This window comes from Stomoxys calcitrans, chromosome 5 (assembly GCF_963082655.1).
Source record: "Stomoxys calcitrans chromosome 5, idStoCalc2.1, whole genome shotgun sequence".
Classification (NCBI taxonomy): domain Eukaryota; kingdom Metazoa; phylum Arthropoda; class Insecta; order Diptera; family Muscidae; genus Stomoxys; species Stomoxys calcitrans.
In genome coordinates this window covers 70,797,078-70,813,428 of record NC_081556.1, presented here as the reverse complement: position 1 = coordinate 70,813,428, position 16,351 = coordinate 70,797,078, and the positions used below count along the sequence as shown (strand labels likewise).

The window sequence follows — 16,351 nt, the reverse complement described above, 5'->3', positions numbered from 1 at the left end:
TTGACATCTTTAGGTCTCCGGAAGCCGCAGTTTTGTCCGATTTGGAAATTTAAATTTTGCCCGTAGTGTTATTATGACTTTTACCATGGATGGTAAGTAAGAATGGTCCAAATCGGTCTATAACCTGATAAAGCTCCGATATATTCGGATCTAGTCTTCTTTCTTACATATATATAAAAATCAATTTGTGTTTGTTTGTTCCGTTGAGACTCAAAAACGGCTAAACCGATTACCATGAAATTTTCACAGATTGTGTAGGTTGGTCTGGAAGGAAACATAGGCAATATAATTTAGTTTGATTATTCGGGAGCAGATTACGAATCTGGCATACAAAATCAAGTCTATGTATAGGGGTCGCCCTCACTCTTTACTCAAAAACTCCACCCAAAATCATATTAAATTAAAGGTATTGAAGAGTAGAATACGAATATGGTGTTAAAATTTGAGTCTTAGTATCGACCGAGCTGCTTCAACCCAAAAACTTCCCAAAACAGACATATTGAACGTTCATGACAATATGGGACTCAAATGAAAGGCATTCGGGAGTAGATTACGAAAACAATTTGGGAGTAGATTTGAAAAATGACAATTTTTGTGTTAAAATACCTAGGTGGCGTTTAAACTTCTTAAAACACCTCAAATAGATTATTTGACCCATCATGACAATATGGGACTCAAATAAAAGGTATTTGGGAGTAGAAAAGAAATCCAGGTTTGGAGCAAAGTGTTTGTGGGTAAGCCCCAAAGCACCCCCTAAACTGAAATTATTTTCTGAACATATAAATATGGGCCTCAAATGAAAGGTTTTTAGGAGTAAGGAATGGAAATGGTAAGGAATTTGATAATTAGAGCATGAATTTGACAAACATATTTGGTGAAATGTCTAAGGTACCATCTCATCCCAAAAAAGCACTCTCCGTCAAATGGTTATATAGATCAATCACGACAATATAGTGCTCAAATGAAACAAGACTTATTTACCGACTATGGTAATATGGGGCTGAAAAAGTATTTGAGAGTAAAGCACGAAACTTATATTTACTTTAAGGACCAAGTGTCTGGGTGGCCACCTCACTCCGAAAGTACACCCCAAACCGGACATATTTACCCACTACAATATAGGAGTCCGAAGAAATGTATAAGGGAGGAGGAGCTACAATTTTCCCATGAACATTTTATTAAAGAACAGGGGCAAACATCTCACATATCAATGAGTGCTGTCCGATTCAAGTTCAAGCTCAATGATGAAGGATTTCCTTTTTATGTCCAAGTCTCCGCAATGCGACACCTCTATGGGGAGAAGTTTTTACATCACTTCTATGAATGTCATAGTACCTCACAAATGTCGCCAACATTAGAAGAGGATAGCCACTACTTAAAAATTTTCCAATATTCTCACGCCATTAGCATCATGACGATATAGGTATAAGATATATAAGAGCGTTAAAGAAGGTGCTGCGGTGTGGGCCCGGTTCGGCTGGTTGCCTATAAAGAGATACCGGGCAGATAACTTGACAATTTCAATCCATGGTGGTCGGTTTATAAGCTTCGGCCCGGTCGAACTTCGCACGCTTTTACTTGTTGTTTACTTGCATTTTGTAACTGAGGATGCGTAGTCGTCCGGAGTCGGCGTTTGGCAGTCGGTAAGCGAGAGGGAAAGTTTGCCCGGTACGGAGTCAAGGCAGATTTGGTCAATTCCAATCCGCACTTCAGTTCCGAAACCCTAATTTAAAGATAAATACTCATGATATATGTATATCGACCATCATAATATAGGCTATTTACGTAGAATTTCCATTTCTGTCTGTCGACTGCTATATATTTGAATTTGTAATGTGATTTCTGGGTTTCGTTAAAATGCTAACGAATATGATATTATTCAGGGTGGGTAGTTTGGGGGTCCCAACCCTCAAACATACTAATAATAAAAGTCATAATATGGTATCTGATGTACATTTATGGCGTTACACACCTACAAACTTACAAACCTAAGACTTTTTCATTGGAATGTTAATAGAATTTCTAATTACTCATTGTGAGGCAGTTAGAAAACTTAGAAAACTAGAAACACAATATCGACATAGCCTCACTGAATGAAACTTTCTTCAACATACCAAAGCACAACTAATTTTTTCAGAATTATATCGTGCATAGAAACGATAGAAGCGATTCAAGAGGGGGAGGAGCAGCTCTTCTTATTAAAAGATCTCTTCATCACACTATACTCCCAATTACTAAAACTTCAAGCATTAAAAACTTATCTACGGAAATCCAAGTTAATAACAGAGTATTGTAATTACGTCATTGCTCTTACCGAAGATAGTAGAGAATTTATTCTTTTAGGCGACCTGAACGCCAAACACTTTTCTTGGAATTGGCCTATTAATAATTCCGCTGGCCTTGCTTTGAATTCGCTACAATAGTCATACAACTTTTTCGTTTAGCATCCTGATTGTCCGCATCCTCTTTACCCTCACCGTAGGAGCAGCACCGCTTCCACAATCGACTTGATCCTAAGTAATCCGACGCTTCCAATTAGAATCAACACTTTGGATTACGAGATTCCATCGGAGCATCGTCCTTTCATTTGTACAATTGAGTGTATATCGCTCAGATCGGTAGGTCTCTCTAAACACTCATAAAGGGTGATTTTTTTGAGGTTAGGATTTTCATGCATTTGGTAATAAAATTCAATGATTTGCAAGCGTTGCTCGTTAGTAAGTCTATTCATGATGAAATGTCAAAGCATACTGAGCATCTTTCTCTTTGACACCATGTCTGAAATCCCACGTGATCTGTCAAATACTAATGCATGAAAATCCTAACCTCAAAAAAATCACCCTTTATAAAAAATTCAATTAGAAACTTTTTTATGACTTTATTAACAGAAGCGATATGATATATTCCCATTCATATAACTCTAATTTACATATGGATGAAATTAGTAGAGATTTTGAATTTGTAATGTTTATAGATAAGAATAATCAAAACACTAAAATATCCTGTGAAGAGATTTTAAAATAAATAAAAAATTCATGCGCACGAAGTAAGATTTTTTTAACGAATACTTAAATTGGAAAAACTGTAAGAAAAAAAATTAATGGATATTTCAATGACTATCTGCGTTTTGCAGATAGAAGTGCCCTTAATGTTTAATATAGAAGTTTACACTGCTGATTACCTAAGGTAAATATGTCACAAGTGACATCGCCAGCACTAGAAGGCTAATACCACCGTTGAAAATTTTTTCTGATGTTCTCGCCAGGATTCGAACACAGGCGTTTTGCGACAGCGGCGGACATTTCATCTTCTAAGCTACGCTGGGAAACGTATTTCTAAATTGAAAAACCGCCCCGACTGTCGCAGATCTCTCAAAAAATAGTTCGCTTAACAGTTCAGAAGACATCTTTGTGGGTGCCTGGCCACAGAGATATCCCAGGGAATTGTAGAGTTGACGAGCTTGCGAGACTAGGTTGACTGAAGGTAGCAAGTAACGACCTTTATAAGTTTTAAATTTAAATTCGCAAACATTGTAGGCTAATGGTCCCCTTGGAAAGTAAGAACGGAACTGGTAAAAAATGGGTGCTGGTGTTGCTTCTTTAGGGTCTTTGGGGGAAGAGCTTAAGTCTCTGCAAACATTTATGCCAACTTTCATCCTGGCTGAGTTGTAATGCAGCATACACTCATTATGGGTATAAACTTCTTTAGGCATGCCTTTATTTTTGGCCACTTCGAGAATAATGTTACCAGCCACAGAGTCGTTACTGGTTTGCATTTATTCTTATACATATGTGATGTATGTCTGTGTGTGGTAGTGTTCGACTTTTGCCTTTTATTGATCTCCTTGCACTGGCTGCATTTCGTAGTGTATGGAAGTGTGCCTCTGTGTCCGTATTTGGGGTTGCAATCGTCTCGCTTTTATTGTATTGCACTTACAGGGTGCTTTTGCCCTGCAGCATGCCAGAGAAGTCTCGGTGCATTCCAGTGTGTATGTGTGTGTGTGTGTGTGTGTTTGTCTGTTTACAAGTGTCTCTTTGTTATTACCAATGTTTATTTCTTGCGCTGCCTTTGTGCATGTTCTCTCATTGCTGTTTTTGGCCCAATCGACGGCGGAAACGGAAGCATGCAATTTGTGTTGCCACAATAAAAACAAGGACACACTACGAACAAAAACAAAGACGGTGAACAAATGGACAATACAGAGCGGAAGTTTATTTAATCGATGACATAAATTTATACGATCAGAGAGAAATAAGTTAACTCCGTGTCTTTTTGCTTAATACCCGTTTGTTGCTATACTTTTCGATTATAGCCAAAAGAGTTTTTCTTGTTTGTGGGGCAATATATCATAATGGCTTTCTTCTTCTTCTTCATTTCCTTCGCCCTAGTGCTGTGGCAGAGCAGGAGACTTAATTTTATTCGTATTTACATTGCAGTATATACATTATGTTAAGTGTGTGTATGTGTTTGTGCATTTCCTGCTTATTTATCATTCATTTTTAAATTCCTTTTTCAATGCATTTCATTTCAGATACCCGTCCTTGGCTCGACAACGCTGCAGAAGTGCTCTAGCAAACCGTTTAACACATCATCGGCCTTTATGGTTAAGTTATTATCAAACATTGGCTTAATTGTGGTAGCCATTGTTATCCTGGCTGCCACTGTATGGCGTAAGTATTGGCAATATTTTTCATATTTGTTCTTAAGCCGATTGTTTTAGAATTTCGGAGGTGTTTTAATACTTGAAAACTGCTACACATATATGGTATTGTACGACTTATGAGGTGAAGTAAGACTTATGGGGAAATAAGTTCAAGGTAGATAGTTTAGGTTTAAGTGGCAGTCCGCCATCAGTCATATCACAGAAATAGGAGAAGGAAGATGCCTTCTAGTTCCTACCGTTGAACCATCCAGATCACTTTAAAAAGCCCAAAAACTTGCGAATGTTCATATCCGGTAATCAGACAAGTTCAGAAATGAGAACCTAAAGTGGAACTGCATCTGGCTGCCAGTGCGGGACACACATACAACAGATGTTCTATAGTCTCTTTTTCCTCGACGTCCTCACAGCTTCTGCATAAGTCGTTACTTACAACCTTCAGTCTGTCAGCATATTTATCGACCAGACAGTGACTTGTGATGACGGATACAATGATTGAGACATCGGTTCTAGCCAGCGACAGCAAAGCGGTAGACCTCTTCAAGTCTAGGTTGGACCGACTGTCATTCGTTGCCCTTCGAGCCTGCTCCTGAAGACCTTTCTTATATGCCTTAGGCATACCCACAGATTAAGTTTCCCTGGATCATGTAAGGTAGTTCCTAGTCTCACAAGCTCTTCTGCTTTACAATTCTCTGGGATATATCTGGGTCGACGTACCAGGGCAGTTTTTTAATTCAAAACTATGTTTCCCAGAGATTTAATGGTTGCCTGTCTGTCGGAGAAGATATTTATGCCAATCGTCGTTATGACATTATATCTTAGCCATTCCACCACTTCTTTAATTGCAAGGTTTTCCGCTTTATACACACTACAGTGCTCGGATCACCTTCTCGATATGACCAGTGCTAGTTCTTCAGGGTACACCCCAAAGCGTGGTTGGTCTTCGTGTACAATACTTTCGATCAAAAGCGGCTAAGGCATTGTGTAGTCCACGCTGCCTGGAACATCGGTTATTGTATCAAGGATAACACAGAGTCCGTAGCCGCCACATGGCCAAAGATAAAGCTCCCTTAACCTCTCAGCAGTGGTCGCAGCAGTTTGTCTAGCCACAATGTGCAGAGGCATTAGGTGTAGCATTAAATTCAGTTCATCAGATGATGTTATCCTCAATGCGTCTGTGATACACAAACAAGCCATACTTTGAATCCTGCTGAGTATTTAACAGTAGTTGGACTTCGGAAGCACCGTCCGTCGGACTACAACACCATATTGCATTAAAAGTCTGACAACTGCAGTATACATCTAGTGTACATACATGTATAGGGTAAGAGTTGCCTTTCTTGCCTTTTCCAAAATGTTGGATTTGATAATAAATCATAATGATAAAACCACCCAGGTATTTTGCTTTTATCTTCTGCTGAAAAGAACTACTTCTGTCCTAGACGGATTTACGAGAGAGAACCCTCTATGTAGGCGACTAGTTCGTCAATGGTTGTTTCAGTGGACTTGCCCTTTGCTTGTAGTTGTCACGACAGGCGATCTCCAGGGATCTTTGCTCTAAGATATGTTTCTATCAATCTCTCTAGAATATTCAGCGTAAAGGATGACAGACTTATAGGACGAAATGGCTTTCGTGTCCCTCCATCCCACAGGTATATATGACCTGCTGATACAAGCAGAGTATATCACGCTAAGCCAAGGAATCAGTCTATCAGACACAGCTTGTAATTGAACCGGTTAAACATCATCACGGCCTGGCGATTTAAAGGAGTCGAAACTTTTTATCGGTCAAAGGATTTTCGGCTCAGTCACAATTTCCCTAATAACCTCCGACGGATGCATACCAGTGACAACCTCTTCTGGCGCCGCGTTGTTCGTTGGTGAATTTCCCGGGAAATGTGTATCAACGAGTAGTTATAGTGTTTCCTCACTAGGCATTGTCCATACATTCTCTGACTCCAGAATATACCCCACCGTAGGTCTCGAGGACAGAATCTTCCTTAGCCTAGAGGCCTCAGATGTATCCTCCAAGGAGCTGCAGAATTCCACCCAGGATTTGTTTTTAACGTTTCTCAGCTCGCTCTTCTATGTTCTTAGCTCATCCTTATAGACAATGTGTGGTGCCCTTGTGGTCTTTGTCCTGTTGAAGAGTTTTCCGCAACCTTTTCTTCGACCAACAAGCTCTGGGCTCCACCATGCCGGTCGCTGTTTTGCTCTTGGCTTAGCACTAGGACATGCTGTCATTCAGGGCCTTTGTGATCCACTTGACCATTATGTCTATATCCTTCGCAGTTTCCACTGGTCTGGAAGGGATGAACGTGCAAAATTTGTGCCGATATTTATCCCAGTCAGCCTTTACTTTATTATGCCGAGGGACCACTCCTGCAGTATTTTCTTCAAGGCTGAAACTAATACAACGATGATCAGAGAGGCTGTGGTCATCCAACACTTCCCAGTCGCATATTCTTTCCCTTATATCTTCCCAGCACCACCTGCCTATTCCTGGTAATAAAGGCCGGTTTATCCCCTTTATTACAAATTGCCAGATTGCAACTTATAATATATTCGATAAGCAGCTTACCCCTTTCGTTGATATCTGAAATTCCTCATATCTGGTTGTTGTTAGTCCTTGCCGATGAAGGACTTCATCGGGTCAATCCAGTACGTACAACCGGCTGCCATCGAATTGTCTCATATCTGGTAATGTCCATTAACATCACTTCCTACAATGAGGCTCCTATTCGCTGCAGAAGCGGCTTCATCCAGCAACTTAAGGCTTGAAACGTGTGCCCTATACCGTGAAGCCAGCCAGTATCTAGCCAGTATTTATCTGCAGAAACCGGACCATAGTCTGGATTCCGAATTTCCACCATTGTTGCTATAATCTCGTCTTCTGAGTCCACCAGGAGTTCATCATCACAAGATTCGTTCGATCTTGTCATGATGAGTTTCCTTACGTATCCAGAGGCAGATAAGAAAGCTGTGGCACCACTCTTCCTCAGGACACTGGACACTTGCGGTGTGGACGATACATCCTTAGATGCTGCTAGCTGCTGCTGTCGAAGTACTTTTTGAGTTCCGTCCTTCCCCGCTGGCGCACATCTTGAGCCTAATCCAACCGGATGACCCATCCGCACTAGGCTTGTCAGGTCCCGTCTCGGCGCCCTCCCCTCAGTTTTAATCTTGGCAAGAGGATTTTCAGTCTCCTGGAATCCGCCAGACTTTAGAGATTTAGTCCACAAGTGTTCAGCAACAACTGCTTAGTCGTCTCCTTATTCCCCAAAACCAACGCTTCTATACCCCTTCAGAAGATCCAACTTCTTTAGACTTGTTGAGGTCACCGAGACAACCGGAGTTTAGTACGAATGCTGCATGTCCCGATCGCCATCAGCCTCATCTAATCTACCAATTTTCCTGTCTGTGGTGGATAGATTCAGATTACAGTACCTTAGTCTCCCAAGTATTGATTAAGAATCCGAGGGAATGCCTGGTATCGAATCGTGTGTCTTCACTAAATCCAGCGCCAGCTCTCGCCAATCTTTGTTAGGGTCCAACAATATATTTCAATTGGGCGTTGATTCTCGAAGGCAATTAGTCTGTATCGGCCCCGATACCAACCTGGATCGTCAGTATACAGATGATAGGCCATTAGCTATCCCACTCCAATTGTTCCTAGATAAGCAGCCCTGTTCTTCTCCCTTGTCGACAACTGCCATCACCAAACTGTTGCTTTGGGTTCTTCGACCCATTATTACAATTGTTCGCCTTAGTTCTTTTAGGCATGCGATGCGCTCCAGGTGACCGCGCCTGTTGGTTAACTGCGGTGACGTTTCCGAATCTGGATGTGTAGCCTTTGGTTTAGACTCCCAGTGGGAAAAGGTAATCAATTGTTTATGGGAAGGTAATCGATGGCCTCTATGGCTTCGTGATTCCAGAAAACCTAATTCCTAATGTCCTTAAAATAGAATAGACTATTTTTACATGTTCGAAGAAAGCATTATATAATTCGGTTAATAGAATACATTTCTCAACAATCTATTTGGAATGGATTTTTTAACTAGCGTATTTAATTACATTATTATTTCGATAATTTAATAAAATATTAAGTTTTTTATCCCGCGAAATACATTAAATAACTTTTTTATCATTTAGCAAAAATTTGTCATGTTTTTTTTTTTTGCCTGTTAGGGCGAGATCATTAGATTTTAAAATTTTTGTTTGTTCCTCTTTCGAGACGAGTTCAATGATCGGAGATGCAAATGGAAAAGGTAGCAACACACACCAACCACTATGGGACGCGTTTTGTCTTTGGTTAGAAGACTTAGGGAGTAGATTACGAATATTACTAGGTGGCGCTTTTCCTCTTAAAGATACGTCAAATGGATTATTTGACCTATTATGACAATATGGGTATTTGAGAGTAGAAAACGAATTTGATATCCAATTTCGGAGGCAAGTGTTGTGGGGTACGCCCTAAAGCACCCCCTAAACTGAACTTCATTTCCGTTGGGAATAATGAACGAATTTGAAATCTATTTTCAGTGCAAAGTGCCGGTGGCCGCCCAAGCCCCAAAACACCCTCCAAATAGTTCATATTTACCGGCCATTGCAATATGGGGCTCAAATTAAATCTCTTTAATTTGAGCCCCATATTGCAATAGCCGGAAGTGCAGCACGAATTTGATATCCATATTTGAGTCGAAATGTCTGAGGTGCCATCCCTCCCCTAATGAGAACATTACCCTAAGGAAGAACATTACCACCAGGAACCGAGAAGGGGCAAATTCTCACACATCAATGAGTGCTTTCCGATTCAAGTTTAAACTCAATGATATGGGAACTTTTTTTGGGGAACGTTTTTTAAATGCCCATGCATGGCATTGTACCTCGCAAACGTCGCCAACATTAAGCGGGGATAAACACCGCTTTGTCCGATGTTCTCGCCAGGATTCGAACGCGTTCAGCGTCATAGGCTACAATGGCACGAATTCGATATCCGCATTTAGGGCGAAGTGTCCCCACCCACCCTAAAAAGATATTAGAGTGTTAAAGAAGGAGCAGCGGAGCGGGCGCGGTTCGTCTAGTGTTACATATATATGAATATGTGGCTCTAAAGCTTGTGTTCAATTATATATGAGATTTTATCTGATCTTATCTGATAAAAACTCATGAAAATATAATACAGTGGTATGAGGTTGTAAAAAAGTCATCACCCTAATGTTTATGTCTGTGTCAGCTTACGTTGAAAAATGTGCTGTTAATTATGTCCTCTTTAAGATTTTATTCTATTTTTGGTACCTCAACCAAAAAATTCATTTTGTTTACAAAAACAAATATTTTAATATTTAATAAATTTTGTGAAAAATGTGGATCCTATTTGCAACTAAATTATCGTAATATATTGCATATGGTCCCTTCAAAATGCCTGCAGCAGTTCGTGTTAAGTTTAATGTTTAACATACAAAATTTTAGCAGTAAAACTAATTCAATTCCAAGAAAATAACTCTGAGATTGATGGAAAACAGGTCAGCACATGTCAAGTTATGAAACTAAGCAAGTAAAAGCGTGCTAAGTTCAGCCGGGCCGAATTTTATACCCTCCACCACGGATCGCATTTGTCGAGTTCTTTTCCCGGCATCTCTTCTTAGGCAAAAAATGATAAAAGAAAAGATTTGCTTAGAGCGATATCAAATTATGGTCCGGTTTGTACCACAATTAAATTTTATATTGGAGACCTGTGTAAAATATCAGCCTATTCGAATAAGAATTACGCCCTTTGGGGGCTCAAGAAGTAAAATAGAGAGATCGATTTATATGGGAGCTGTATCAAGCTATAGACCGATTCAGACCATAATAAACACGTATGTTGATGGTCATGAGAGAATCCGTCGAACAAAAATTCAGCCAAATGGGATAAGAATTGCGCCCTCTAGAAGCTCAAGAAGTCAAGTCCCCAGATCAGTTTATATGACAGCTATATCAGGTTATGAACCGATTTGAACTACACTTGACACAGTTGTTGGATATCACAACAAAACACGTCGTGCAAAATTACATTCCCATCGGATAAGAATTGCGTCTTCTAGAGGCTCAAGAAGTTAAGACCCAAGATCTGTTTATATGGCAGCTATATGAAAACATGGACCGATATGGCCCAGTTACAATCCTAACCGACCTACACTAATAAAAAGTATTTGTGAAAAATTTCAAGGGGCTAGCTTTACTCCTTCGAAAGTTAGCGTGCTTTCGACAGACAGACGGACGGACAGACTGACGGACAGACATTGCTAGATCGACATAAAATGTCACGACGATCAAGAACATATACACTTTATGGGGTCTCAGATGAATATTTCGAGTAGTTACAAACAGAATGACGAAATTAGTATACCCCCATCTATGGTGGAGGGTATAAAAATGTCATTGGTTTTGCTCTATTTTTAATTTTTAATATTCGAAAGAAGTGCAAAAAGTGAAATATCCACTTGGTTTGGCATCCCACTGCATACACTTTATGGAGTCGCAAATCGATATTTCGCAGTGTTACAAACAGAATGACTAGACTAATATATCCTAAGGTGGTGGCTTTTAAAAATACACTTCCAAAATCAATTGGAGGTTTTAGAAAAATTCATGCACCACACTTGGAATCTTGTTGATAGATAAGAGAGAGAGAGTATGTACATTTTTTAAAAGATGTGGAAAATTTGGAATAAACATAGGCAGTTTCAGTACCCTGGATTTTACACCAAGAAGAATATAAAGTAGATCGCACTTTATTCCTCCGGCTGTGGGTGTTAAAATGACAACTTTTTAACCGAATTTATTTATCAATTGTCTCAGAAAGATATATAAATTTGAACTAACGTAACGTTAACGTTTGTTCGCAACTATTGGGTTGCCCAAAAAGTAATTGCGGATTTTTTAAAAGAAAGTAAATGCATTTTTAATAATACTTAGAATGAACTTTAATCAAATATACTTTTTTTACACTTTTTTTCTAAAGCAAGCTAAAAGTAACAGCTGATAACTGACAGAAGAAAGAATGCAATTACAGAGTCACAAGCTGTGAAAAAATTTGTCAACGCCGACTATATGAAAAATCCGCAATTACTTTTTGGGCAACCCAATATATAGACTTGACTTATCGTAATTGCTTTATCGTATGCCCTAATCCCACCTAGTGTAACTGTCGCTGCCGCAGCCTCAGTGCAGCTTTGCATGGAGCAGATTTAGTTTCACTCGAATGCCTTTGGGGTGATTTTGATTTTCTTGATATTTTTAATATTCAAATGTATATTTATTTATCTTTCATTCCGATGGAATAATAAATGTGCTACTATGTATGTGGTTTCGCTTCTTATCGCACGTATGTATGTATGTACTTTGGAAAATATTGCTGGCATGTCTTTGCCTTCGCACATACATAAACTCGAGGGATGAGGTTGCATTTTATTAGGACCTGTTAACCTGTATCAATTTACGGTCCGTTACACGTATTCACATTGTCATTTTTGGTAATATACGTCTGCCCACACCGTTTTATTTCTTGCATCTATTGTCCTTCCCCCATTTTACTGTGGGGTTCGGGTGTGGGTATGTGTGTGTGTGTGTGGTTTGTTGGCCTGCGATGGTGGTTATGGACTAAAGATAGCTTTAGGGCATTAATTTTGCATAGCAAAGAAAGGATTAAACAAATAGTTGACGTAGTATTTGGATATGGTGAAATGTTTAGTTTGCCACAAATTTGATAAAGGACCCTTGTTTGTTTTGTAATCGAAATGCTATCACGGAGAGCAAAGGATGCGGTGGTTGGATGCTGGAGGTGGAAATAGAAAAAGATTTATAAACTATCGATATCTTTATTGGAATTTGGTATTGGGGTTATAAACTTTGCATTAGGAGACACCAACTCGATTTATTCCTGTTGTGATTTCTGTTGCGTGAAGGTGGGAATATGCGCTGCTCATACCAATTGAATTGGGTTCTGAGAATATTGGTGTGGGTTACCTTCTGAAATATTCTGCTTGACTTAATTATCAATGCCCAAAATCAAAAGAGTAAGTTGAAATAACTGATTATATCACAGATGTAGTTCCCAGAACAAACATTAGGTACTTAATGGAATACCAGTCAGTTTTAGTTTAGAGTGTCACACCTTACCTGCTAATAGTAAAACCTATTGGGAAAAAATTTCCATTTTCAACAATGATTCTTGGTCAACTAATACATGCTATTACTTTTAGAGGAAAAAGGACCATAGCTAAGGTTAGCTGATACGAAGTGTAACAAAGTTCAGACTTGTGCATTTGTCAAATTAGAAAGAACAGCTACAAGAAATTTGTTTCATTGATAGCTCATTAAATTGTTTAAGCTGTTTAAGCTATATTGTTCGTGATTGACCCCAATAGTGCGATTGCCTTTTTTATGGCTGAAAATGACAACGCGCTATTGCTGATGATTTCAACCACCTCAAGGTGAACAAAATGGTAACGCTACACCATAAATCGTTATAATGATACTGGTAATGCTTCCAAACGCCATGGTGGTGGTGGTACAAAAAACTGCAACAATATCTGAAATTGTCTGGCGATTGAATTCAACAAAATGACCCAGTAGTGGCAATCAAATAAGAAAAGTTCCGAAAATATACTGCGAAAGGATGCAACATATATTGAAAAACGAGCTCAACGTGAAGCCTTACAAGTACCAATGGTGACAAAACGAATTTAGGCAGAATCCCGACAGCAATTAAAAAATACACCGGTTGAACACCACTTGAACCACACTGTGCGCCTGAACCAACTTTAAATAAAAAGGTCTTACATCTGGAAAATTATTTGAATTCTTATGCGATTTGGCTGTAATTTAGCCTGACGTGTTTTGTTATGACTGCCAATAACTGTGCAATGTATAGTCCATAACCGGATATAGGTGCCACATAAACCGATCTGGGATCTTGACTTCATGAGCCGCTAGAGAGCGGTTTAAGTCTTGAGCTGCTGGAGACCAAATCGTTATTTAATTTGGCTGAAATTGTCCATATGATGTACCATTATGGCCTTTAATAAGCATGGCATGGTCACCAAATTGAGAGGAATCGTCCAGAGAACTTGGAGTTCATAGTGGAGGGCATATACGAATCGGCTTAGCCGAACTTTACGCTTATATAGCGTGTGCCACGTTTTTAGAAAAATTATGCTACTTTATTTAGCGATGCCATTTTAAGGACCTATCATCAAATGAAAGGTATTGTCGAGTAGATTACGAATGTGCAAAAACATATCTAAAAATTGCACCTTGTTAACATACACTCAACCAATTTTCCCAGTGTATTTGTATGTGACCCATATAAACAGATTTTCCGATTTTATTTGTTGAGCCACTATAGGCTGCGTTTCTTATCCGATTTGTCTGAAATTCGGCACAATGAATTCCACACCACTTCTCCAATAAATATTTGTGCTGTTTTTACTAAAAAATGTCTATGAGTGTAATAAATATTATCTATACTAGTGTAATTCTACACTTATCGCCAAGGAATCAATCATCAGCGATTATATCCTGGGAATAATTAATTTTTTCTCCTGGTGTAGAAAGCTAGCTTAAACGAAGGTCCAACAAAAAACCCAAAACTCATAGAATAAAGTTTGCTGAAAATAGCAAACTCCGTCTGATGAATATAAGTAGTAAATTTTGCCGCTACTATAACATTAGTTCTGCTATTACAGCAGTAGTACTGCAATTTCAGAGTAGCAGGCGGACAGTTGAAAAGTCTTTTGTTTGCTGAAAATGACTGCTGCTTAATTATGAAGGGAATGTTAGAATAAAAAATAAAACACATATGTAAATGTGTGTCTCAGTGGATGTTTATAATCACCACTGAATGTATACTTTTTTCCATAACCTTTTTTCTTTAAATTTAAATACAAAAGGCAATGCCAGTCATGTGCACATTGGTAGTACAATAACAAAAAATGTGAGCTAGCATAGCCAAATTTCGAAATGTATACCAATAGATGGATCAGGTAGCTTCTTTACAGTAATATTTCACAAATTAGATACAAATTAGATCACAAATTAAGATCTCTTCCAAAAAATATCTAAAAAAAAATTCTAATAAAAACAAGTAACAGGCAACCATAAAAAGTTGCACTCAAATTTTTTCAGCAGACTTGTGTACTCAACACAAATCACTTTTCTAAATTGTTAGTTGAAATAGCAGTAGAAAATGTTTGCTAATACAGCAGGCCTATATTTGCTGAAACAGCAATAATGTCTGCTTTAACATTTTCAGCAGACAAAAACTGCTGTTTTAGCAAACATTTTTGCTGTTTTGAATAACAAATTTGGTCGATCGTGCCGAACTTTGGATACCCACCACCAAATATATTTCTTATGTCATTAACACTCCGCTGCCATATCCGTAGTTATATCCAAATATAAGATAGTCTGAATCATATATGATTCAGGTGCCGTGAACTCTTATACAAATCACTGTTTCAGCGAAATCAGGTAACACATCCGTTTTTTATGGCGTTAGGATCCTAAATTGGAGAACAGTGGATATTTCTAGTTTACTTATTATTCAATCATAAATTAATTTACAATAAGTTGTCTATAATTGAGCGATGCTTCGATATAATTGTATAGAGATGGAAAATTTAGACCATTTAATAATACGATCACTTCGTCCATACTAAGAAAAAGTTTTCCGAGATATTTAAATTTAAATTGGCTGTAAATGGGACAGATACCGATAAAATAATAAGTATTTTCATCAGAATCCAAATTGCATACAGTGCAAAATGACCACCTCTTGCTGTGATTAATTGGCTTGTTGCTTGCGATGAAAGCTGATCAATAAGAGTGGGCGCTGTATCGTAGTCGAGTTCAGGGTACAAATCATGGAACTTTGAACTTCTGGTCATCGCTTTCGAATATCTTGTGTAATTGAACCAAGTCGAGTTTGTAGCAAGTTTTGCAGTGTTTTATTTGTTTTTCAAATATTTTATAAACGATATGGTGTAGGTTAGCTCAACTCCAAGATATTTGTAGCTGTTTACTATTTCCATAAGTCCTTACCATAATCCCAGGAATGGTTTTTGAGACTCTAGTACCAGTGCGAAAAATCATTATTTTCAATTTTTCTTGATTAACATTCAAATGCCAGGTTAGACAATACTTATATGGGTAGTTAATTATAGTTTGTATTTCGCATGGGGAGTCTGATAGTAATACTATATCATCTGAATATAATAATATTTTTATGTTTGTCCCTGCAATATTACAACCGCCTGGAAATCATTCAAATAAAGCGAAAACAATACTGAACTTACTGGAAATGGGTCGGATAACGAAACTTTTTTAAAAAGTGGTAGCTAAATCGATAGAGGATTAGGGAGGATTTGTTCATTCAAAAATATCTTTGTGTATAGGATTTCCCTTACAAAACTGGCGGGCGCCTACTTATAGAATGCCATCATCGCCAGGCGCCGTATTAGGTTTTAATGATTTCAATACAAACACTTATTCGACGATTTCAATAGGGGAGTCCAATAGGGCATTAGTAGTATAAGGCATGCAGCAGCCTTATGGTGGTCAGAAGTTGAACGTAGCATACTACTAAACTTCGGTAAAACCAGTTCAGCACCCAGTTGTTCGAGTTGTGTGCAAAGTTTCAATTGGTTA

General features: G+C 38.5%; 1 protein-coding gene across 4 annotated transcripts in view; it reads left to right on the top strand.

Annotated features, from left to right (window-relative positions):
• LOC106089124 (nuclear pore membrane glycoprotein 210) overlaps nt 1–16,351 on the top strand; it is a 363,893-nt gene that overhangs the window by 219,900 nt on the left and 127,642 nt on the right. For all 4 annotated transcript variants that reach the window (XR_001221554.2, XR_001221552.2, XR_001221555.2 and 1 more), the window contains exon 22: nt 4,532–4,670. Coding sequence is in view for 1 of the 4 variants with exons in the window: in XM_013254900.2 (XP_013110354.2) it covers nt 4,532–4,670 (139 nt within the window). In the remaining 3 variants the exon portion in view is untranslated. The remainder of the gene's footprint in view (nt 1–4,531; nt 4,671–16,351) is intronic.